A 26,715-nucleotide genomic window follows, 5' to 3' on the forward strand; every position below is an offset into this window, starting at 1 on the left:
TTTTAAAACTTCTCTGTCTGACTGAGACCTTACCCACATTGACTTAAAAATATTTCACATCTGGATTTTGTGGCTGAGCTGAAATCATTAAATAAGTCCATTAGTGTGGTTTATGTGAAAGCACAATAGCATCGGTGAGTATTACGGTTAGGTTTCAGTTTCAGTCAGCATTTAGTTTAGTGTCAGCAAGCTATTTAATTATGTTACATCCACCAGCATTTTAAACTGCATCTTGAGAATATTAAAAGATAAGGCCCAGAAGTGCCCTTAGTTCAGGGGTATATGTCACATCAGAGGACCATCAACTCATCGGTCTTTGAATTGTACATATCCACTGATGCTGGAGGATATGTTTAAAACTGAGAGGCCTTTTGAAAATACAACACAGTTCAATAAGAAATCAAATGTATTGGGAGGTCTGACTTGTGATACGTGCATGTTTTCCTTGGAGTCCTCTGGAGTGAAGTATGGAGTATATATGGAGCATTATAGCCAGGGGTGCACATAACTTTCTCAGTGAGGTACTCAGATGAGTACCTGGAGTCAGTGTTTGGTACTCCAACTTCTGGCTCTACTCAAAGTTATTTCGACGGGGTGACCACAGAGCGTGACCGTTGTGATCAGTTGTTGTTTTAGCGCAGTTCTCCGGTGAAGGGGGGTAGTCTCCCTCCGCAGCCGGTTGGCGTAGTTTTGGCACAATTCCGTTGTACAGACCGACGTTAACAGCAGCTCTGTCTGTGCACACGGAGACCGACTCTGTCGTCCGGTGATCTAACTGCCTTCTGGAAAAGCTTCACAAGTACGTCGGTACGCAAATGCGCTTTGTGACACAAGTGACGGTACGCATTTCAGATTGTTGCCGCGCATGTGTACCTGCGTACCAGCTATGTGCACCCCTGGTTATTTAGCATAAATAAGTATGTGGACAATCGTTAAAAAGTGGCCGATTTGGACTGGTTTTGTGAGTTACTTTTTAACTTGGTGGGCTCATTTTAACACAAGTTGTAGTATTTAACCTAACTAAGTAATCAACCCAAAATGAATCTAAATCATCAATCATCAATTCAGAATCCTCAATAACCCCTAAAACCACCCCAAAGTCTTCCACATCAGCCATGTCATTTTATTATTATTTTCCCTTGTGCTAATTTAGATATGCAAGTTAGAGTTATTATCGGTCCGTACCTGACGTGGTGGGCTCTGGAGGGCTGCTGGTGGGAGAAGCTGTGAGAGCGGCCCAGGCTCTGTCTCTCCAGCAGCTCTCGGACCCCCGGGCTGGATGATGAGGGAGAGCGAGGCTCCACCGGGGGGGTGGACACCGAGGCTGTGAACTGCAGCTTCAGCTTCATGTGCTGGCTCAGCTACAGAGAGGGGGGGGGAGGATGGGAGAGCACTTTGAGTATCACTGCTGATTGGGTAAATGAACGCAGTGTTTTTCTACCTTGTAAATCAGCTGTAAATGTTCTACATTGTAGCCTGAGCGTTTATAATGACATTGGAATGAAAAGTCTCTCAATATGTTGATACTCACTCAGTGTGATACCTGGGCCTTTTTAGATGAACACAAAGCTGATATCCTGATATCCGTATCTCTGAAACTTTAGTAGTTTTTCTCATAAAAGTTGCCTGTTTCCCGGTTTGTTTACACAGGCGCACCAAATAAGCCATGTTCTTCTTTTGAAATGGCTGGTGTTTCGTTTGGAGAAGACGTCTAAGTATTTGATTACTTTGCCGGCGCAGGCACAGCGCTCAACAATTGAAAATTATTTTAGAAAGTAAATAATATTTTTTGGGACATTTTCCTGCGTTAAAAATCACTGAATGAACTAACTAATGTATGAGCAGCAACAGTACCTCGAAGAGTCCGGTGCGGAGGATCTGGAAGGCCACGGTAAAGGAGAGGGTGGAGCCCTTCCTGCACTGACCCAGGTTGTTGAGGGGAGACTGGCACACCACCGCCCCCCCACCATGGTGCTGCTGGCCTCCAAGAGCAGCTGATGAGAGGAGGGACAAATAATATCAGATTAATATAAAAATAACTTGTTGACTCACTGTAAGTTTGATTAAAACTTTGTATAGAGCATATTAAATATTAATTATGTACTGTTCTCTCTTTGTAACACTTATATAACATACAGAGGTGGGAAGAACATTGTACTTTACTTGAGTGCAACACAGGGTTGCACAATGGAAAACAGTCTGTTCATACGATATAAAAAAAACCTCACTTAGGTCAGTTTTGCACCTTAGATAAGCAAATGTACACTGTATGATAATGAAATCGCTGTTTACTCAGATATCATTGTAGTAATACAACCCTACCTAACCAACATACATTAGACCCGTCTGTACAGTTGGAATTCATCACAGCTGGTTTTAACCCCGACACACCCATCCAACACATCTCACAGGGTGCAACCTTTTCTTTTTTCACGCTGACTGTAGTGAAGATTACACATCTGGACGTTGACCCAGTCATGATCACAGCTAGATCAGGATGTCTCACTTTACCCTTCACTAATGTAAACAGCCTGTGGTAAGTATGTAATGAACAGATCTCCATTGTAATACAAGTGCCTGAACCATTGTTGGCTTTATATTTTGTTTCGCAAATAGGGAATGGGAACAGCGGTGCATTCTGGGCCGTTGCCATCTTTGTAGGATAGCGTCTATAGCAACAGCAGCAACCGTCAATATAATTCAGCAGTTCGCCGTCATCTGTCAGCAGTTTTGCTTTGTAAACAAATAAAGTATGTGCGAAATATGAATGCCCTCACAAAGAGAAGCTCTGGCCGGAGACAGAGGAGCGTTATTAAAAAAGAGAGTTAATTACTGACATCTGTCTGTATGAATTAAGAGAAGAACAATTACTGTTACAAATGTCAGCCCTCTGTGGTGTTTGGAGTCACCTGTCAGCAATTAAAAAATATCAAATATCCAGAGGCCCACCTCATGACATAAAAGTGCCTACCGACCATGTAAAACGTTTAAAGTGACTAAGTTACAGCTACTCCGCTCGCTGTACAGGTTAAGTTAACAGGTTGCGGTCGCTCGTATCCTCTAAAGATGGAAGGCTTGCTGTTGATGACGTCACATTGCCATTCTCTATTGTCAAGTAATCAAAAAGGGTTGTATTACTACAACAATTCAAATTGAATGAAAACTAAAGCAACGACACAATGGCGGCTTCAGGTGTTGTTGTGCAAACTGCTGTGTATCACTAACCAGCACTAAGCCAGGTGGGACAGGTCTTTTGGTTGGAGTCAAGATTGTCCCGTGTGAGATCTGCTACTCACCGTCAGCATTCCAGATCAGACGGACAGCCAGGAAGTCCTGCAGGTTGTTGAGCAGGGTGTATTTGACCCAGAAGTGCTCCAGAGGCCGGACCGCCCTGGGACAGGAAGCTGTCATCACCAGGCGAGGGCGATCCAGGCGGATGCTAGGCAACGAGTAACAACTAGAGATGTATCTGTAGAGAAAGCAAACTCATATTTTCATTTCAACTTCAATAGACATGTATTTATGTTAGATATCTGGCCTGTCATAGGACAGCTGTAATCCAGTCTGTATTTTTCCTGCTTTGACATGTCCATGAAATGAATGATTAATGATAGTTTTAATATTTACAAGTTAGGTTGTAGAAGGTAAACTGCTCCTGTAGACAGCCCTTTCTGACAGAAAGAATGTGTGTTATCCAAAACTATGTCCTGGCCGAGCCACCAGACTCCATTGATAAAAACGTTCATAATGCCTTGCAGAATGTACAAGTTTCTGGTCTGCAGCTGTTGACTGAACCCGTACAGCGAGCAGAGTAGCATTCCTTTTCCTCTTTAAACTTTTTAAACATGGTCCGTAGGCACTGTTATGTCACTGCCACTCCTATGACAAATAAACCAAACAAAAAAGAACCATGGGATAACATTTTATAATTTAAACTAACAGGGAAAGAAAGGAGAAGTAGCAAACATCAACAATGACGCTAAATTAAGTCTGATGGCAGCCATCTGCTGAACTAGAGGAACACAGACCACTATGCTGGGAACTGGGAATAAGATTTAAAACAGTAAATATGGGAACAGTGATAGGTCAGTTTTTCTCTTGATTAATACGGACAGATCATTAATTAACTTTTTATTTTAAATAACCCTTCTCAGTTTCTGCCTTCTCTTTGTAAGGGCATTTATATTTGGCACATACTTTATACATTTCCGATGCAAAAAGCTGACAGATAACCATGAAACGTTGATTTATATTGACGGCTGCTGCTGCTATAGACGCGATCTTCCAAAGATGGCATTAACCCCCCAGAATGCACCGTGGTTGCCATGGCCTATTGACATGTACCTCATATAACCCAACTTCAAACAATCAGAACTATCTCTTTAAACCCTTGATTTCCATACTGTACCACATTGTTTTCACTGTAATACATTCTGCTAAGCGACTCTAAGTAAATGTTGAACTAAGACCCCATTTACACGGGAACGTTTGCGTTTTCGCACCGTATGCGTTTTCAAAAAAGTATTCCGTTCACACGCATTCGGCTCAATTAACGTGTCCGTTCACACGAGACCGCTGGAAACACTGGAAACGCTGTAGTACATATGCCGGGCCTGTAAGTGGCGCTGCTGCCGCCACAAAATACACCAAAAGCAGCGAAGAAGACCCCGCAGCATGGTTGCCATGGTTGCCCTTCTGTTTATTCTCTGCGGTGGAAGGCGTGTGCTCCTGCTGTAAATCTCTCCGGTAGTCCACCAGCAGATGAAAAACACCCACCTCTCCGCCTCTTCCAAGGGACGAGGGGACCAAAGGGGGAGTCAACATGTCCGTTAAAGTTTAAATCTTCCGGACAAAATTAGCAAAGTGCAGGTCAGAGGTCTTCTTTGTTATTTATTGAGCTTTAAAACAAATTGATAAAGAATAATATAAGAATAATAAACGGAGCCTCTCTTTTCCTCCCCCTCTTCTGAGAGCCCAGCAGCTGATCTCTGAGCAGGAGACGTGGGGAGAGGGAGGCGGGGCTATTTCATCATTATCAGGAAATTATCGCATAGGGCGTACACACAGAGCCGTTTGGCCCCCCAGAGCGTTCCGTTTGCAGATCTATCCACCTTGGGACGTTATCGTTTGCGACGTTTCTATCTTTTTGTTACGGCCTCGTGTAAACGAAAGGGCTATACGCAAGAGAAACTATGCGGATACAAACCGTATCGTAAACGGGGTCTAAGACAAACAGTTACCTTGTTAAAGGGAGTGTTGGAGTAAACCACTGTAACACAGCCACCAGCGGGACTTCCAAACCCTAGAGAAATACATACAATAAATATATGAAGACATATTAAGAACAACAACAGTTCAAAACACATAAATGAGCCACACTGTTGCACTGGGTGACATGGTTAGCATTAGCATGAACAAACACTAGCTTATCTTTGACTAAATCCCTCACACTACGTCCTGATGCCAAACATACTCATTAGAGCAAAAATGTTGATAAATCCGCCAATGAAAATAGTCCCTACACTACAGTATGCTGTTTACACTACTTCCTTGTGTGACAGGCACTTTTGCTATTTTTGCATTGTTTCTTGTGGCTTGGCCAAAAAAAGACACTTCTCTCTTCTGTATGTAGAAATGACAATGGTTTGGCTTATTGACAACTAATGTACTAACAGGTTCTTGCTGTTTTAAATGTTGTCCCGCGAAGGATTGATTGCACTTATTATATGTTGCTTTGGAAAAGGGGGTCAGCTAAATCTAATGTAATAAAGAAGAGAAGAGATAACTTGGCCCTAAAGTGGAAAAGTTGAAACTCGATATATTTTTATTCTTCAAATCTCTTGTGAAACACATATTATATATCAGGACAAATATTTTAAGGTACAAAAATAGATTTACCAAATTAAAATAGAAGATGAATGTATAGTGAGTGTATTAAAGGAAATATCTTTGAGTACAAGTGTTTTCTTTTGTTGCTTTCAATAAAAAGAGATTGACAAAGGACTTCATATCAAGCTTTCTGAGATGTGTGAAAAATGATCATTGTAAAACTTTTATTAAAGTTGACCAGGAAGAAGCTGCCTCCATCATTTTCTCACCTCACTAGAGTACTCCTCTGCTGTGTCTTGTAGCTGCAGCTGGAACAGGAAGGTCTGTTCTTCAAGGGCACTGAGCATGCTGGGTAAACGCGATGACCCGCTATCTATCCGACAGAATGAAGCCACGGTGACCTCAGCTGATTGGTGGCTTTAGCGGGAAGTGGAAATAAAGAAGGGGTTGTTAGGCGACTTTAAACAACACAAAACACAGCTCCTGATTCTTTGCATGTTATAACGTTAACCATGTTCACTATATTAGTTTAACATGTTAGCATGACAACATATTCTTATTAAAACTGAGGCTAAGTTGGTTACGAAAGTGAACGTTTTATTTAAGTTAATCAGCAATCAAATTGTTCAGTTTCCAAGTAGAAGACCTTATAGTTTCTGTACGACAGCTCAAATCAAGCTTAACTTTACTCTGTGGGCCTCATGCAAAAAGCATATTGACGCCAATAAATAAATAACTCAATATGTTCATGGCAGAGGTTCAGAAATATGGAAAGAGGGGAAGTGGACACAGCTGCAGCAGGAATTTGGAGAGTTTCTATGGATGTATTTTTTATTTTTTTTTAAATGTCCTCCTTTGCTGAGCCTTACTAGTGCATTAGCTGCTGTAAACCTGTGCACAATACACTCAAGATTAGGGCTGTAAGTGTGTTTATACAGATGATTTCACTCAGATTGCACCAACAGTAGTGCTATGATGTTGGATGTCTCAGAGTATGTCACTGATAAAAATGCAAATTAAGATCCATCTGATGTTATTGCATATAGAAAGTCAACCTTTTTTACACCGATTTCATGCATATAGTGACTTGGACTTAATACTAGAGTATGACAGTTTTCATAAATAGATTGCTATATGACAACATGCTATATGCTAATGACCAAGATGTGACAATTAAGTGACAATTGAGTTTTAATGTCAACTATATACTTTAGGTTATCCGTTTTTTTCTTTTTATGATTTGTTGATTGTTATATAGTTACTTAATGAATTCAAAAGTTCCTTTTGTTATGTATTCTTTTTAACCAAATCATTTCTTAAAATAATAATTTAAAAAAAGCATGTTTTATGTATATAAAACATGTGTAAAACATGTTTTTCATCACTATGTAACACTCACTCTTCTATCGTCTAGCGCTCCAACACATTGTACATGATAGGCTAAGAGGAGTGACATCTCTAAGCGCCTGACCCATAACAACATAGCCGGCCAGCTAACCAATCAGAGCAGACTGGGCTCTGGTTTCAGACAGAGGGTGAGAAGAGGTGCTGCAGAGAAATGAAGAGCTTTTTGAACATTAAAGCATGCAGACATGTCACAGTAGAGACACTGAACCTGCAAATGAGCAGGACATGTCCTCTTTAACAATCCGTATCTCAGGAAGAGCAACAGTGTAGGGGTATGGACATATGTGTGTTTATCCTAGAGTATACAGTAAGTGCACATGTACTCACCAGACATTGTCCACTATGAGAACTGAACCATCTGGCATCATGGGGAGGTAGGAGGAGTTATAGTTGGGAACGATCTTCACATCTCTGACACACACCTCATCCTGAGAGCTGCAGTTCAACACTGTAGAGAGAGGGGGGGAGAAGAGTTATCACAGGTGGTGTCTTCGAAGGTCTGTATGTGTGTGTGAGTGTGTGATAGTTGTCTACCTTTAAGGAGAGTCAGGTGTTTTCCAGAGACAGCCATGTGCTGACACTGCACACTGGGAGGTGGTAGAACATTCATAATGGTACTGACTGGGAATGGAAATAAGAAACAGAAAAAACAAACAAGCACATTTAGTATGCCATTCCTCAGAATGAAAAGTCCCAAGTTTAAGACCACAGAACTCTTTGAGTTGCAGAGCTCAGGTCTGGTGTGTTTACCCTGCGCCTTGAAGGTGCTGAGGTCCTGTCTGAAGGTGTGTAGTGGGCTCTTGAGCTGTAGAAGGGTCAGGTAGCCATGTTCCCTCACCTCCACTTTCTCATCCTCATGACACCACACAGTCACTACGATCTGACAAAAACACAAAGTAAAAGTTATATATGTGCTGTTTATATTCATTGGCTTCATAATAAGTTAGTCTAAGATGGTCTTTGTTTAAAAACCAGCCTGATTCACAAATATATATCCTCCCACGCAGGCTACGGGAGTCACGGATAATATGTACAGGGTTACGTTATCAGGTTACAAACTAAACATAACTGTATTCCCTTACTGTTACATACACAAATATGTAATCAGATTACTGGTACTTTTTTTTTTTTTTTTTTTTTTTAAAATGGGGATTATTAGCATCATTACAATTGTATAATGCGCTTTATAATAAATAATGATATATTATAGGCAGACGTACTGTCTGAATTTTCTTTTTGCTTTTCAGTTAGTCTACTTTTTATTCTTTAAAAATGTTTTTTAATTCAGTAGCAGGACACCTGATTTATTGAACAAACTTAATATGTTTGCTTTTAATTCATGTGTTAAACTAAAACAGCATTTGTATACTATACTTTTCTATCTTAAAATATGAGATGACATCTTTTATCCTAAATATCTTGGTTTCTTCTTTTCTAAGGTCAAATTGTTCTGTTAACTTCTGTGTATTATCTTCAATACACTTAAGTTAAAAACATCTTATTGATATTTATTTTCTCTTATTTTTATCTGCATTGCATTTGATATTGAGGTAATCCAAAGGTAACAGAAAGCAATCAGGTATCATTACTTTTAAATTGTGATACTTAGATTAGGTCAATGATTACCTTTTTTTACCGGTACTAGTTATTATAACGGGTTAAATTTTTAAGTAACCCTCCTAACCCTACTGTCATGTCGTCCCAGTATTTGTGCATCTCACCTTGGCTTTAAGCGTGTTGGCTGGCAGCTTGTCCAAAGAGACGGTGAGAGAGAAGACAACCTGGTCATCCAAAACCAGAGCGGACTGCAGAGGACAAGATGTTGGAGGTGTAGGAAATGACAATTTGTGAAATAAATTAGCACATTATTCATTAACAAACAACTAGAAGTTCAACTACGTTTTAGTGGGACTACAATGATAGGCCATACAGTATAAATAAAGGGATGCTGTTCTACCATAACCTCTCTACTGTAATTGAACACCATATGATATGCCAAATGCTCTGTTTTGTATAAACACAAGATTCTGCCCTGACAAGTGAAAATAGGTCTTTTTTTTTTTTATTGAGAACAGAAATAAAGGTGTTAATGTTGTGAAAAAAGGCTCAAATATAAGACTGTTTTAGTTTTTAAGATGAAGAGTAAGGCAACAGGCACATTTTAGACCAGAATATGCCCAGTTTTTGAGAGTACCTATAGAAATGGACCGCAAATGTTCACATTTTTGTCTGAGCCATTACTGTGGTTCACAGGTTGTGTATGTCGTATACGTCCCTGTCTTCAGCCTAGCAGGCACACAGGTAGAGACTGAAGCTGGTTTAAAGCCCCTGGAGACATGACTTCACTGTCAGGTCTCAACACATCTGAAGCACAATGATTATTGCAACAGACAGAAATAACTGGCTGCTTTGTCTCATGAAATCAAGCAGAACAATAAAGGTCAGGGTATAAATGACTTTCCCCTTAATTCAGTAAATAGGTATAGGTTACTTCCTGTTACACTGAAGGTATGAGAGTGGGTTTCTATGGGAAGTAAAGAGTTAGGTAAGTTATCCAGGTGTCCTTTTTATGTAGAAATATATACTACATAATATATATTACATAATAAATGTAGTGGAGTAAAAGTAAACTATTTACCTCTGAATTGTAGTGGAGTAAAAGTAAAAAGAAGCAAACTATTTAAATACTCTGCAAAGTACAACTATCTCAAAATTGTACTCAAGTACAGTACATGAGTAAATGTACTTACTTTTCACCACTGGAAATAAGTAAAGGTGACTTCCTGTTACATTGAAGGTACGGGAGTATACTGAGAAGCAATTAGTTCAATGTTAAAGGAAGTTATCAAGTCGTTCTCTCCATCATATTAACAGTCAGTGTTAACTACTTTGATAACAGTAATTCCCCTATATTCACACTTTCTTTATTCTACTTTTCCCTTCTTACCTGCACCGGTTCCTTCCCACACTGTCGCCCATCTCTGGCCGAGCTGTTGTGAGTGAGATGCGGGGTGCACTGTATGAAGGTCCGGGTACTGTCCGGTCTCTTTCCTCCAGTCTCCCTCTCCTCCCCGGGCTCCTCTTCCCCGCTGTCCCCGCTGCAGGTGCTCTGGATGTCGGGCTGGTACTCGCTGGGTCTCTGCACACGGCTCTCTGCGACGCACACACTCGCCTGAGCTGACAGTGAACTCACCATCTCCTTCCACGGTAAAACCCCGGAGCTGTCATCCTTCCCCGCCGCCTTCCGGGACCGCAGGACCAGCAGGAACTGCACTACCTCCCCGAGGTAGACGTGCTTTCTCCGTGGGAGAGTAGTGTACTCCGCCGGGTCTGACAGAGTGGATATTGGAGCGGCAGGGAAATACATGAAGTACTCGCATTGGGACTCCATCATTAAAGAACCTAACCATATGCTGCCGTGTAAACAAGGCGAGGTTCCACGTTCATGTAGCCCGTATGTCCGTGTGTCAGAAATTAAATAAAACACAACGCAAGTAACGGAATTAAAGTAACGTTCAAACTATTCAAATACATTTTTGTTCCGTGTAGCTTCCGTTTACCGAGTAGCAATACAAACAACAGGACGGCTAATCAAAACAGAGCTTTTTCCAGACCATACTAATCAATCACCTGAAGGTAGATCACAGAGCCAAACATATTCAAATACAGTCAAACCAGGGCTTTATTATGATATTACCAAGAGTGGAAAAAACATTTTCCAGTAAAAATAATTTAAAGCAAGGAAAAAAAGTATTACATTTAAAATAATACTGAAGAAAATACTATATAAGTTGGCCTTTAATCAGATCTTGTGTTATCAAAGTTGGTAAAGGTGCAGCTAGTTTGAATGACTTTGTATACTGCAGGGTAGCTTGTGAATTTACTCCAGGTGGAACTAAAGTCTGATTTAAGAGTTGATCATTAATCCAAATCTGTAAAGTAACTAAAGCTATTAAATACATGTAGTGGAGTACAATTACATGCTTTACATCACATTTGTACTTAAGTACATAACTTGTGAAAATCTGCTGAGTTACTTTACACCACTGCCTATAATCAGCTATAGGCTATGTACTTACAAGGGGGTTAATGGGCAATTGCGTCTTTAGTATTATTACTCATAAAATAATATTATTGTTACTAATGGTGCATTATGTATAAGCAGAATTTAATTTTGCAGCTGATTGATGGTGGAGCAATTTTTTCTTGTATCATACAACAATATATTATACGTTAGTTTCATATATAACAATAAAACATATTCATTGAGCAGAATCAGATCATCTTTAATAATGTTAAATATGAATGATAATGTTACAGCTGGGGAAAAATGTAAGCTAGAAGGGTAAAAAGTAAAATATTTTCATTTGAGGTGTAGTAGGAGAAGAAATGTAAAGTATAAGAAAGGAGACGAGGAAGTTGAGTTAAAGAAATGTCGTTTTTATTCAGTACAAGAAAAAAACCTCAATGGATGCACACATACTACAAGTTTCACCCCAAAAATAACATTTTCAAGTAAGATCCAAGCCAAAGTACGCCGTTGCTTTCTGAACTTGCATTTCCAGTCCAGTGCAATCTGTAACACCTAGAGAGATGATCAGGTCAATTTATGATTTCTTGTCAGTAATAACCCAGTGTTGTGAAAAGTAGAGATGGAAGCTGTTCAAATGAGGTGATACATCACACTGTACCATAGCTGAGATTTGAAGAGGTTTGACAAAAGATGTACCTTTTATTCTGACACACTATGTAACATACAACATGCTCACGCATGAAAACTTAGTAAATAGCGAGAAAATAAGTCACAGTACCATTATAGTAAAGCCATCTTAGTCAGATTTCCACTGGAAGAATAAAAACAATGCTGCATGTGGGAAGACAGGCATGGAAATTAAGCACAGTTGTCATTTGAATTGCATTACAGGTTCATTATCTCTAAATTAAAAGATAAAGTATTACATCTCTACCTCGTAATTAACACTCAAGGACCGGATAATTTAGTGGCTGTGCTCTCATTTGTAAGCATTATGATCAACACTTAATATTCTGGTCGTCTTGAGATAAATTCCCATCTGAAATAATCACAGTAATGCTAAGTGTTATTATTTATCCTTTTCTCAGGTATTAGACTTGACTTATTTTGTATTTAATTACAATTAACAAAATGTCTAAATGTGGACGTTTTGAAAGACAACAGCTTGATATAACCGTACAATCAAAGTTTTCTTAGTAACACTGAATTATGACCCTGCCATAATTAATGGTGGCAATTTGTCATCAGTGTTTCAACACTGACTGAACATTGAAGATGAGCTGAATGTATGTTTTCTCATAACATCAATAATAAATCCCATCATACTGTGACAAAAACACCCTTCCCCTCGTCGTCGTCCCTAACCAACCGATAAATACTGTCTGTACAAATGAAATAAAAGCAAATACAGAAGGACATTGTTTAAAAGCCGGGGTCAATAATATCATAACTGCATCCTAAGGCATGAAACAAATCTGTTTGTGCATTAGTGTTCATTAAACAGTGGTGACCCAGAACAGCGAGCATCTACTAGTACAGTTCTTCATTGTAATACAAGCACATGAGGCCTGTTTGTATCATCACAATTAAATTATGCTGCAAATTAACGTTAGACCGACATCTTGACGAGCCGAACATATAGAGTGTGTCCTGGTGGTTGCACTAAAGAAAATGGTGTTCTTTCACATTAAAAAGATTGGATGTTAAAAATATTCATGTTTGAGTTTAAAATAAACAAGAATAATAATATTTGAGGGTTGCAGGACATAGCCGTGTAGCACTGTGATACACAGTGGGTTATGTAACTGAAGTTACAGTTTCAGATTATAGTGAAATACTTATAAGTCAATGTTTGCGTGAAAGGAGGGAACATAAATAAACACAGGTATGTCCCTTTTAAATCTAAGTTAATACTTTCTCATCCCTTTGACTCAGTATCTTAACTTAAGACTGTAAGCTGATTAACAATCTCCGTTTCACTGGAGGAAGCACAATGCAGTGCACCCAATCCCCGTAGAAGGACGACTGCTGTAAGGTGACACTATTCACAGTGCACGGGATGGAGAATACACACTACTGTGCTGTGGAAAGACTTTTGTTAGCATCAATCAGTCAAATGTTCAATGTTGGACATTTTAAAGAGACCCAAAATCAGAGCTCCTACATACACACAAATAGATGGGTAGAGAAAAAAAAAAGATGAAAACATTGCGTTCTTCTGTTAAACATGTGCATTTCTAACTATTTTTATCATTTATTATCCCTATGACAGCTAGTTGTAGCTTGGAAATACGAATATTTGTTGTCGATTTTCAGGAGAACGCAAAAGTTTTTATCCTTTTTTCACCTATCTATTTTTTTACCCTATTTCCACTTTGGGCTTTGTAAATATATTCCTTCACATGTAGATTCTTACACATGATCTGTACAATACTACATTTATACTATGGCCATGGAGAATACTCAGTTCTGATTGGTCAAAGGGTGTGCATTATTTTCAGATATCAGCACTCAAATGTAATTTCAGCTGCATCATCTGTACCAAGATAAGCGTCAACACTAGTATTCACTATGAAAAGTGCCAACATGTGAATAAATAATACTGAATATTGTGATGTTGAAAACAGCTAAAGTGAAATCAAAAACAACATGGCTCATATTTGCACCTTCGCAACACCAGACCTCATTCACCTGGACCTTATTAGACCCTCATACATGCAAAAATATTCATCTCTCAATATCATTCTCAAATGGCTTGACTGCATGGCTTTAAAACAAAAATATTAGACCATGGTGCTTCAATGTGTTGTTGTTTATTATCTTCACAGGAAAGAGTGTTGTGTAGCATTGCCAGACAGCAGAAAGAGGAAACCACAGCAGACAGAGTTCTCACTTTGAAGTGCTATGACACAGACCACAGCAGCTAGCAGGTGCTCAGACAGGATTTTAACTCAAATATGAAGTGCGTTATAATGTGTTCCTGTCTGTGCTCTACTTTCCCCCCAAAGCACGAGACAACCAGGTTATAAATAAAGGTACTGCAGAATGGCTGACCAGTGTCCTTTGTGATGATCTAAATAAAATCTGTAAACTAAACAGGATTCTATCAAAGACCAATTCCCCCCTGTTTTTTTATTTGCACATATTTCAGTAAGAAACCTCCCTATTTGCTCTTGATTCAAAGTTAACGCTATCTATTCTCCTGATCTGCCCACTCCCTTCAGCAGTGTAAACACAGAACACTCCTTGCCAGATTCAATATGCAGTTTTCTCATAATGAACTACAGTAACTAAGTTCATGGACCATGTCACTTAGTGCAACCATGTGGGTCACTGTTTTCTCAACAGCTTCTGATTAACAATGAAGCTCTTGACAAAGCCGTCTACAAAAACCAGTCAGGCGATGTCAGCGAGCTCACACATGCACATTTCAGAGCTTTATTCCTCCGTTATCATACTGTAGGTATGTATAAGACCATCAAGTGAGAACCTGTCTGCTGTGATTTGTCCCTGACAGAGATAGGTTGTTTGTGTTACATAGTACATGTAGTACAATTTGATCCTTCATGCAGCAGCATGTTAATGACAAAATATCTGCAAGTACCATGCCGGACTAGGCTGTGACTGAACATGTGACAAGCTGCATGTCTGACAAAGTGTTAATGTAAACATGCTGCATTCCAAAGACGATGAAGAGTTCCAGCTCCTTACTCAGAGCCAAATAAAGCAGGACTGGTGTTTATTTGGAGGAACATAGGGACAAACTGTAACTCATGCCTGAGATAGTGATATTATGTGAGAAGAGTCTAGCTGTAGAGCTCCACGCTCAGGCCCAGCTCCTCCACCTGAGACCTTTTACTGTGTCAAGCTAACAGTGTGTGTCATCTGCAAATTGTTTACACTAGTTTAAATAAATAATACAAAGTTAACATTTTAAATATCTGTAACTTCTAGTTAGGTAGCGTAACCTTAAAGGTGGGGTAGATCATTTTGGAGAAACCAGCTCGAGTGCACTAGAATTTTGAAAATACACAACCGGAACAAATCTGCCACTTCCTTACAGAGCCCCTCCTCCAACACACACAAACTCGCACATGACCAATGAGGGCACAAGATAAGTTTGTGCACAGATGGAAGGCTGACAGGCAGTTAGGCCATCCAGTTATTTTAGCCGGGCCGGCTAAAATAATTGATTGGTCGAGCTTTTTACAGCGCTATGGCTTCCACTGATGACGTTTTTTAATGTATTTATTGTCAAAGCATTTAATATATTCATTGCTATCGGGATGTTAAGAGAATTCCATGGAATATAACAAAAAGTGTTTCTGAAATAAATTACATACCCCACCTTTAAAGGTGGGCTATGGTAAGTTTGAGAAACCGGCTTGAGATACACTTTTTGTTATATTCCATGGAATTCCATTTATATATACAGTCTATGGTTCGTGTGTGTTGGAGGAGGGGCTCTGTAAGGAAGTGGCAGATTTTTTCCGGTTGTGTATTTTCAAATTCTAGCGCATTCGAGCTGGTTTCTCCAAAATTACCTACCCCACCTTTAAGCAGCCAAACTCGTACTAGCCTTATGAGTTATCAATCAAAGGCTAATGTTAGCTACAATGATTATTAAGCATTTGCATTTCCCTAACAAATAAGTATAGCTAGCTAACATTAGCTATTGTTAGCAAACGCATAAGGATATCACATGTTATTTGCTTCTTGTACCTTAACATTAGAAGTTAGAATTAAATCGAAATATAACCTTCGTATTGTTTACCTTGTGTTGCTGTTTTGTGGCAAGGGATAAAATGAATACAATATTGGCTTAGCAGGCTAATTTATTTAGTAAGGATACCCATGATATAACAAAAGACTGCTTTAATAGAATTGTATTGCTAGTCAACATTAATAATATTAGCATTTACTGTGAAATGGTCTTTAAAACAGTGACATGTAATTGATGTAAAACATTTGTATTAACAAGTAGCCAGATTAATGGCGTTGGAGATGGGTCCAAAAGGTGGGTTGAGCCAGGAGCTTTGCAGCAAGACGCTCCTGCTTTATGTTGTCTGCTGTGTTCCATCTGACAAAACAATATAGAAAAGTCCCAAAATACCTGCTAACTCGTTCAAAGTTTATCTGGAAGGAATACTGGGGGAGTTGAGATCACTCTTGTGCAATATAATGAATAATCTTTAACATGCAGCTGCTTTTGGATGTGTTTACCCCTGCACTGATATTCAATTCATTTGTAAAACATTATGACAAGGAAATGGGTCTTCATGGTCTCTGCATATATGAGACAGATGGATACTTTAGAGGATAGTGGAACGAAGGAATGTGCCCAAACGCTGATAATAACCACCCGCCTGCTTGCGGTAGTATCAAGCACCGGATCGTTTTCCCCTCTTGTATTATTAAAATATATTTAAGAAGCAGTTCAAGTTAGTGGTTCTAGACAGGGCTCCATACTGACTCTGAAGCTGAACAAACTGTTTCAAAGAGAGAAATAGTAAGTTATAAATCATCATTATTTGTGTCCATTACCAGTACCAGCAAAGACTGACTTTACAAACCATACCCTCAAATAAAAAACAGATGTGTTGTATACATACCCCAATGTAAGCCTCTTTTGTATTACCATTGCTTTAGGGACACAGAGCTTAGCATGTGTTTTTCTAATGCAATACATTCCCAGCTTTTCTTCAAAAACTGTTAGAATTGAAAGACTCTTCAAACCAACTGAATACAAAACATTCCATCCTCAGCGAGATTTTTTTTTTCAACCCATATTCCAAGTAAATTCTTTATTTTGTATTCAAATATTAAATAACTTAAAAATATATATCTTTTGGGGAGGTGCTAGGCTCAGTGACTCAGTGTTATGGCACTGCATGAGAGGCAAATACTGGGGCTTATTGTACCTTTACATTGAGAAGTTTCAAGCATGTGCACCAAGGACAAAGTAAAAAATAAATCGTACCTCTTAGAAGTATAAATATGAACAAGGAGTGAGGACTAAAACAGGCTTCTGTGTGTCAGCAAAGCAGAGAGTCCCTGCCAACAGTTTCTTTGAGTCTGCTTATATAAAAACAAAGTTCATTCTACCACTTGTAACTGCAGCCATGGGCATCCCAGGCTCTCAGAGGTCAAGGGCCACGAGGATTACACCGACTAAAAGCAAAGAATGGTTTTAAGTAACGAAGCAAACAACCAAAAAGTGGAAGCTGAAACAGCTCCTCCTTTTAGTTTTCTCGTGTGTAAACCACACTCGGCTCAGCTTTCAGTACATTTTTTCAGTGACCAAAGGTACCGTATTGCGGAACGAGACTCACCTGAAACCTCATGTCAATCTTACTTTTTGTATTAAAGTCTGGTTCCTCCTCATTAAGCGGCTTCCGTCCCAGTCCCTCAACTCTGCTGTCCTCCCCCCAGCATTCCCCTCCGCCAGCCTCTCTCCTGTCCTGGGTGAGTCTTGTCTTACCAGAGAGGCTCCGGCTGCCAGCAGAGCCGGGTTCTGCTGCCCTGACTGGGCCACACGGGGGAACTGTTTAGCATCCAGCACGTCCTTGTACTGCAGCTCGGGTCTGATCATCCTCAGACAGGCCGTCCTGGTGGCGTTGTCCAGGCCCGGCTGAAGCTCGTATCCCAGAATCTCCAACAATCCCAACTGGAACGGCCGTATGTTCTTGTCTCGGATCCGGCGCGCCTCCACAGGCTTCCCGCCGTCCCTCAGACAAACCTGGGCCATTTCTTTCCGGAGCATCCTGAGAAGAGATACTTCCTGCTCCATCTGGGCGTAACCGAAACTTTTGATATCCTCCCAGAAGGTCCGGTTGAAGGTTTTATATAAGTACAAGTCGAAGGCGTTCCACTGCCGCAGCTTCTCCCGCTGTGCCTCCGTCACATTGGTCAGTATCTTGGCTTGGGGGCGTACCCCTCTGAACCCAATACCTGCAGCTGCCGCTGCTTTGCTCACGAAGCTCCCGCTCAGCCCCCCCACGTCGCTGGGCTTCTGCTGCCGAGCGTTGAGGCTGAAAGAGACAACGGTTTCCAGTGGCCAGCAGAGGGCGTGCCGCAGCAGGATCATGGACTGGTCAAAGTACTCCGACACTAGAATCAGATTGAAGGTCTGGCGGATCATGGTCTCTGCCTTCTGAGCCACAGCCAATGAGAAGTTAGCATTGTTGTCCATGCCGAAGTCAAACATCAGCAGATTTCGGGCGTAGTTGTTGCGGACCCGAGAGTCGTAATATCTGTAGGGGTTGTCAGCAAAGTCGCCCAAGCTCTTGGCTTTCCGAAAGGCAGGTGCAACCTCTTTGTAGTAGGCAAAGGAGGACTCAGCCATACCGGCCGGGTCCCGGATGATGGAGAAGTAGAACGTGTCTGCAGGCATCACCTTCTCCACCTGAGGAAGAGGAGAATTTTGTGTTAAAATATGTACAATTAGTTTACTAAATTTAAGCTACAACAGAAGATACATTTATTTTTTCGCTTGTCCTGAGAGTGTTTGTGTAGTTGTCATCACTTTCTTGTTTAAAGATCTATACAGATATAAAAAGTAACAGGGAAAAACTATTATCTCCTGCATGTTAGCTAATCGGCGTGGGCATAAAATAAAGTAATGGATGTATTATTAATTTTAACTAACACATTTATCAGAACAAGCTTTATTTCTTGCTATTAGGTTGCTAGCTAACATGAGTAGGATTGCATCATTCATAATAATAAAGGATAACTGGTTTGAAAAATGATATTCTAATGTACAATCAGGGCATCTACTATTATGCTATTGTTTTCTTTTATACTTAAAATATATTCTTTGTGTTGTTGTTTATTGTTTTTTTTTTAAACTTTGCAATTGTTTCCTTCTTCTTCTTACATTTTTTTTAATTTAAATGTATACACATTGATTTCAAACAAAATATGTTTTTAATTCATTTTTTAATCTCTTTTTGTGTGTTTGATGGTTTAGTTATAAGCAAAGGGTGAAAAAAAGTGATTATTAAGTTTTCCTAACAATGTATTCAAACCACTACAGAACATTCCATAATAATCATCCCCTTTGTCATTTCACTTCCCCCTCTGCTCTTATGAATGACTCACCTCAGGCTTATTAAATCTCATGTGATGGCCCAGGATGTGGAACTCCATGGCTCTGGGGCCTCGGTAACCTTTGACCCTATGAGCATTGAAAGGCAGTGGGTATCCGAACTGGTATCCCAGTGGGAGGGCGAAGCGGAGGTTGCGCTCGTCCCCGAAGCGGTACAGCATGTTGAGCACCGTGCTGCTGGCCGTCTTGTGGGTCTTCAGGAACATGATGTGGGTGTGGGGCTGACAGAAGCCCAGAGAGGGGCCCTGAGCATCAGAGGACAGGAAGATGGAGTGGCCAGCTGGATGCACACTGCTGGAGGAGGAGGGAGAAATCTAACTTTAGATTAAATGTCAACTTCGTGTTTAAAATCCTACAAACATTGCAAAGGATAAAATGACTCCACCCCTATTTGTTGCATGAGCTAACAGGGGCTCAAGCATAAAGGGGGCCCCAAGGCTCAGACTTTCATGCTTGACTTTCTGTAGCCCTTCTAATTGTCCTGTTGTATTATTGGACTGGCGCAAGAATGAGCTCTCAGGTGAAAGTGAAGTTATTTTTATTGCCTTAACTGATATCCCTGTAACTTCACTTTTTCTAGGAGTAAGCGTACCTTTTACTTCCACTTTCACGTTAAATTGACTCCTACACAGCCCCCCCCCCCCCCCTCCCTGCCTAAAACGCCTCCATTTGACTCCTTTCTTTAATTATGTAACATAGTGACATCCCTATGTAACACTCACGCTTCGATTGGCAAGCACATTGTATGTGATAGGTTAAGGGGTGGGACACCTCTTAGCGGTGGACCAGAGCCGGCCAGCTAACCAATCAGAGCAGACTGGGCTATGGTTTCAGACAAAGGGTGAAAGAGGTGCTGCAGCACAGGCAGTATGAGAACAATAAAGAGCTTTTTGAACATTAAAGCATGGAGACATGTCCCAGTAGAGGAACTAAATACTAATATGAACAGAATAGGGCCCCTTTAAAGAGCCTGTGACACGATTTCCCCCCATCATCCAAACCCATCAATTTGAGTAAATATTGTCCCCTTGAAAACCGTTACTGAACTGATTTTGGATATTTGTACTTTGATAACCATTAATCTGCCCTTCAATGTTGACCATTTCCTGGATCTTCTCGGGGATTCTTCAAGTCCCGCCAAATTATGGGTGACGTCAATGCGGGCACAGCGCTCCAGCTGCACCGTTCAGGATCCCAGCATCTGCATGTAAACGCACGATGGCGCACACAGCAGCAAGCTCAGACAGCGATGACAGTTTAATTTTGAACGTGTCTGAGAGCTCATATGAGGCTGAAGGATCGGTTTATTTTGTATCTGTTAGAAGTTTAGGAATTAGGTGCGTCAATATGGGCGATCATACGGTCATGTAGCCAGTGGTGGACTGGGACTAAAAATCAGCCCGGGACTCTCGACCGGACCACTTCGGTACAACTAGTAAATTGTCAACGGGGGGAGTGGGGGATGTGCTAGTGACTTATCCGACCGGCCCACTTCGGTACCGGCCCCCGATGGCCAGTCCGCCACTGCACCCAGCCCAGCCCACGTAAACTGTCAACGGGGGGAGCCTCGCTGCGGGGAAACGGTGGACCTAGTGTCCCGATCGGAGTGGGAATAATAATAATAATAATCCGTGCATTTTATCCATTAATTTCCCCAACATTGTGGTAAAAAAAAACACACGTTTAATCCATGTTGGTGTACTACAACTACAAAAAGCATCGGTTTGTTTTCTGATCAGGAAATGCAGACCGGCTCAAACAAACAATTTTTAAATCATCATCCTCACGATCATTTAATGTATCATATGTTCGGCGAATTGACATGAAAGCACTAATAAATTTCATCCACTTGAGTTTACAAAAATAATCAATTTGTTTTTATATCACATCCGACGGGAGGAAATTCAGCAGCTCTCACTACCGATTTTTAATCCTAATTTAATCATCATCTTCACCACGATCATTTATGTTCACTGTAACGAACTCCACATCTATATCGGTCATTGTTGTTTCTCACGTAAGCTTTAAGATGTTCTCCTGGGCATCTTACAGTAAGTAGATTCCCGAACCCGTAGAAACAGTTCTATTTTTGTTGCCGTGATGTGACATAACACTCCGAAAAATCCTCGTCAATGTAGCACAAAACACACTTTATAGTACGCTACTCTCATCACTAACGCTAGTCAGCATAAATACCGCTCCTACGTAGGTACCTTTGCCGTATACTACTGTGGGGTATTAACTGCATATCGACAAACTCCCGACCTGGCAATTGTTAATCTACTTCAGACCACGCATAACTTGAAAAGTATCCGGCAATGCTGTTGTAGCACAAATCCGCTCCCTACTACCAAGGTACCTTTTCCGTATACCCACTCTACAGTCTAAATCTGCATCTCGCACTCTCGTATCCTCTCCCTAATATGTCCACTTCTTACACCTGTGGCCTGGCACAGGTAACCTCGATTGTTGCTGTAGCCACACAAATACCGCTCCCTAACGCAAGTTACCGTTGTCTGGATACTCACTCTAGAGCAAACCGCATTTCGCAACCTCCGTACCTGGGGACTATATTATCGCTTCAAGAACTCCCTGCTAGCCTGGCACAGTACCTCAATGTCGCTGTAGAACTAAAATACCGCCGCCTACGCAAGGCACCTTTGCCGTATACTACTGTGGTATTAACTGCTTCTCGACAAACTCCCGCCTGGTAATTGGTAATTGACTTTAGAAGGACGAGACTCGTACATCAACCTCCAATACTGTTAGTAGCACAGGTACTGTGTCCACAAATATAAACTCGATTGCTGCACAGGTCTCTAGTCTTTCCAAAGGTACCGACTACACGTCATTAGGTCACTCTCCTCTCGTAAACGCACAAAGACTTACTCTTCTATATTGGGAATGTACACTTCCAAAACAACTTTCTTGGCATTGTCTATAGCCACCTTTAAAGTTTCGCCTTCGTGACAGTTCCTGAACTCGTAGACTTCACATGAAAAGACATGACTAAGCCTCAATTATTACACTAGAAAAACCCGTCTTAATTGATTTGCCAGGACACCACCCCTTTCTACTCCGACTGCATGTTCCCAAATTACCTCTGTACAATTTCAAACACAGTGAAGTACGGGTTCTCCGTAAAAACGAATTAATAAAAATAAAAAAAATTCGCTGCTCTAGTCTACCAAAGGTATGCCAAACAGTACTTTCTAATACAGAGTCCTTTACATCCAAGACCCTTAATACGTACCCAAATTTTCTTTTATACTTCCGTTTTAATTTAGACTAGGTGCGTTGACGTTTTAGACTTCTTCTCGAGAAATGGTTCCAGACTTATTACAAACTATAGAGATTTTATGCTTAGTCTAATTTTCAACACAATGTCATTATCGGTAGCTAAGGGCTGGCTCGACTTGCAACACTCACAAACTTGCCTCCAAGACGCTACACCTTACACCCTCTTCTTCTCTACGTTTTATTGGGCCGCTTCTATTATTTCTTAAAGCTACCATCGTATTGTCTATCAACCTTACCGACATAGGTCGTAAGGGTGATTTTACCCTTCTTCGTCTCTCTTCCGACAATCGTCTTCTTCTTCTGTCTGTCTACTTTACCTCTCGCTTTTTATTCAATAAAGTCGCTCTCACTTTCCTCTAAGATTCAAGAAAGAGAGTCACATTACACTTTGCACCAGTTTTATTTACTGTCGTCGTCTTTTTGGACGTATCGGCAGGGTAAACCTAAAATTGTTTCGAGTGGTATTCTGTTATTTTCCTCCCAACTGATATCCTTTTTCAACCATGACTTATAAAGTCAAACACCGTCTTAGACGTCGAGATGTTTGATTTTGGAATAAATACCTAACCTTTACCCAGTCGAGAGGTGAAAAAGAGGTACAAGAATTACCACTATAATAACTGTCTTTGACGGTCCTATTGTCTCATAATCGTTTATTACTCTACTAATTCTCCTGGTTAACACCGTGACGTAAATAGGTAGGTAAATAAAGTTCAACAACATGTCGTAACCAGATTTTATTATAAATCTTTTACCTAAATGGAATTTTGATTTTTTTGTTAAATGTCACGGACCTCTCGTTACACTGGGACCCCTGTGGTCACCGGGAGAATAATTTCTTCTTAAAGTGAACGTACAACTTAGTCTATTACTTATTCAAAGTGTTTCTACTGCGAGACACCGTGTGTCAACACATGTGTAGATTCCCCTGTGTACTTTAACTTATCTGTCTGTAACGTCCTCTAAGTAAAGGTACGACACATTGTAAAACGGTTTCTAGACAAGTCCAAATTCAGAGACCTTCGAAATTTCCACGTCACACAGATTCGTCAATCTAGGGATTATATACAAAACCTCACAGATACAAACAATCATTTCTAGTTTTTTTTTATTTTTACAGGAAAGAGACAATTTTACTAGGGACGTAAATTCTAGAAAAATATTGTCGTAGTAAGATTTTATTTGAATATAAAAAGATGATATACGGCCACAGAACTCAAAAAATTCTTATGACACCTTTGTAACCGTTTTGTCAGAAACAATTATTTATTAGGAAGATTCTATAAATTACATACGTAAACACAACGTGCTAAAGACTCGAAACTCAGTAACTTTTCTAGTTTGTCTTTCTAGTGATTGTATAACATACACGTTGGCTAATACACAGTGACATACAAACCTACAAGAAATGAGGAGTACTTACGAATTATTACTTATTATTTCATTTGAAGTACTTATCATAAGTTTTTCTATAAGTTATGCCACTCAAGATCTAAAGGCCTTCTAGGCAGGAATTTTTGTCTGTTTCCTTACATTTCTATCCGTTACCTCTTAGTCCTCGGTTGAGATCTACATCCAGTGGTCACATAAAATATATAAACTTAGTGAGGTCTGCTGTATTATGTTTTACTACAGTCTTTCTTTCAACCTTAGTTCTAATTACGAGAGTAGTAGCGAGACACACTCTCCCCCTGTCAACACCGTCCGAACAAAAATTATTCGGTCCCGTCCTATAGGTCATGTTCTTATTAGGACACCTCTTGTGTCGTCAAATTTTCTTAAATTGTACTCCCCTCTATATACACTTTGGTTGAGATAGTCACTCTTAACCAATTGACACCCAATTAGAGCTTCCTGTCTCCCTCTTAATTAAAGTCTACTTGACAAAAAACCAAATGTAACACGTTTTCTGGTGTCGCGGCGTACCATCGTCCCCTAACCTCGTCTGCAACTTTTGGGGAACCCTGCATGTGTAGACATACTCTGGAGACTTAGTTAAACTTACTCTTTTCACACCTAGTTTACCATACGCTGTACTTGTACGTGTGTGTTATGTGTGGTGTTGTCTGCATGAGTGTTCGGGACTTCTTATACGTAAATATACTGGACGTATGTGTATACTGGAATTTTACAGTATGGTTTTCTTCGGTATGCATGTATCGCGTGTATGGTTATGTCACCCTTGAGTTTGACATGAACGAGTTGTACGTTGAGTACATCAGTTGTGACTGAGTGACTGTGTGAGTAGCTTCCTCGGTCTGAGGCTTTCGGTGTCTGATTTCTATGTCCGATTACAAATCACTGAGGAAAATGAGTCTGGAAAGGCGCACTATACCGCCGATTAACCATATTAATCTGACGTACCGAAGTCTTGTGTAAAACTCCCGACCGTACGTTGAACTCCCGTTTGGGGGAAATAAAGTTCACGCTCTATACGACTTCGCTGATCCCTTTTACTACGTCTTTTCGGCCTATAAACAACTACGTTTAAGTCAGTCACCCTTTATCCGTACTCACACCTTCCATACAATTACATCCCTCGACTACGGACGAAGTGTATCTATTCCACTTTACAGTATAAATTTATGATTAAGTATGGGTTTGAAAAGAAAACACCTTTGTGGTAATTGTAGTTTGACAATCTCACAAAAGTTCTAATTTCTCAATCGGCCAAAGACTGAATTTAACGGCTTGTAAAGTCAACTCAAAATATTTTCAGCTAGCTACCTCTGGAATAATGATCAAAGTTTTACAAAACATCGATTGTTTGAGTTGTCTACAATAGGGAAAACAACACGCGTAGTAATTTATACAGGGAAAAGTGACAAACAACGAGTTATTGTTTTGGTAAATCCCTTAATCTGATACATCTAGACTACTTATAAGCCCGTGTAAAAGATCCTATAAGAAAACATAAAACTTACGTAAATAGAAACATACATACACAATGCAGGGGTGATCCCTACTCCTTTACGTTGTGTGTGGTCAAACCTTAACCATATTACCAAAAAAAAAAAATAAATTATCGTTCATGTTTTACCTCCTATGCGCGGACTGTTTGTTTCCCGGTTTTCCCGCGCGATTGATTACTTGTTTGTTTTCCTCCTGGTTTTTTTCCCTCGGCAAATGTATGTTCCATATATGTATGATTTTTTTTTTATTGGGAGTGATACGTCACCATGTTTTGACCACTACATGCATAACGTGGCTCCGAAGCCTCGCACACAGCTCATTATGGGCTTCGAAAAACGACTTCGTACATAGCTCCGAACATGCAAAACCCGGCACTGCAGTAGCTACTTTTGCTTCGGGAGCACGGACACTATGGTGCACTGACGAAGTCCTTCGCTAGTCTAGCCGAACTTGGCAACTTGGTTGCGGTATTATGTGTACCTACATATTTATTATTGTTGGTATAATGAGAGGACATGGTGCCCGGCGCCAATGGCTACTCTTATTTTCTCGTAGTCTTGAGTGATATTATATTCATGATCTCCAGCCTTGTACAGATTCAATTTACTAGTTGTTATTTATTTACTCTTATTTTTGACTTATTTTAGCTAATACACTAAGTCTCTCTTTAAGTCGCACACCGACACCGAGTTCGTACTCTTTCTGTCAACTGAGTGTCTGTCGTCCCAGACCATAGTTGCTGAGCAGTAAATGCTTATAAAATACAACAAATATTTTCGATTGTCGATTACTCTATTACATCAATGTATTTACATAAGAAACTATACCAAATGGAAAGGAGTCCGATTTGTTGTACTATTCAAATACTTATAATCATTCCTTATTTAGGAGAACGTTACAAATGGTCGGAGGGAATCCGCAAAGTAGGTGTTTAAGTAATTGACCTTATTTATGTTATAACAAATGTACTTTTATACTAATTACAAGCAGCAAATCTCAATAGATTCCGAAATGAGTAACCCTTGAGCATACCCTTGAGTAAAACTTCAAACCCCCTTCGCCTTCACCGCAGTTACGCCCTTGCGAAGTGACACGCCTCTCTTCTCGTTTGTGCCTGTTCACA

General features: G+C 40.2%; 2 protein-coding genes across 3 annotated transcripts in view; both read right to left on the reverse strand.

Annotated features, from left to right (window-relative positions):
* trappc14 (trafficking protein particle complex subunit 14) overlaps nt 1–10,838 on the reverse strand; it is a 32,506-nt gene extending 21,668 nt beyond the window's left edge. The window contains exons 1-10 of the mRNA XM_010766535.1: nt 10,184–10,838; nt 8,958–9,041; nt 7,987–8,116; nt 7,771–7,857; nt 7,564–7,684; nt 6,099–6,246; nt 5,241–5,302; nt 3,297–3,469; nt 1,855–1,994; nt 1,186–1,361 (exon numbers count right to left, since the gene is read on the reverse strand). Coding sequence (XP_010764837.1) covers nt 1,186–1,361; nt 1,855–1,994; nt 3,297–3,469; nt 5,241–5,302; nt 6,099–6,246; nt 7,564–7,684; nt 7,771–7,857; nt 7,987–8,116; nt 8,958–9,041; nt 10,184–10,630 — 1,568 coding nt within the window. The 5' untranslated portion in view covers nt 10,631–10,838. The remainder of the gene's footprint in view (nt 1–1,185; nt 1,362–1,854; nt 1,995–3,296; nt 3,470–5,240; nt 5,303–6,098; nt 6,247–7,563; nt 7,685–7,770; nt 7,858–7,986; nt 8,117–8,957; nt 9,042–10,183) is intronic.
* A 4,927-nt stretch (nt 10,839–15,765) lies between these two features.
* The window catches only part of gal3st4 (galactose-3-O-sulfotransferase 4), a 16,327-nt gene continuing 5,377 nt past the window's right edge, over nt 15,766–26,715 (reverse strand). Inside the window, exons 2-3 of one of the 2 annotated variants that reach the window (XM_010766537.1) lie at nt 19,373–19,670; nt 15,766–18,674 (exon numbers count right to left, since the gene is read on the reverse strand). In XM_010766537.1, the coding sequence (XP_010764839.1) occupies nt 17,610–18,674; nt 19,373–19,670 (1,363 nt within the window). In that variant the 3' untranslated portion in view covers nt 15,766–17,609. Of the gene's footprint in view, nt 18,675–19,372; nt 19,674–26,715 lie in introns of both variants that reach the window. The other variant, XM_010766536.1, reaches the window with a different exon arrangement.

This window comes from Notothenia coriiceps, unplaced genomic scaffold (genome assembly GCF_000735185.1).
Source record: "Notothenia coriiceps isolate Sejong01 unplaced genomic scaffold, NC01 NC01_scaffold00003345, whole genome shotgun sequence".
NCBI classification, from domain to species: Eukaryota; Metazoa; Chordata; class Actinopteri; order Perciformes; family Nototheniidae; genus Notothenia; species Notothenia coriiceps.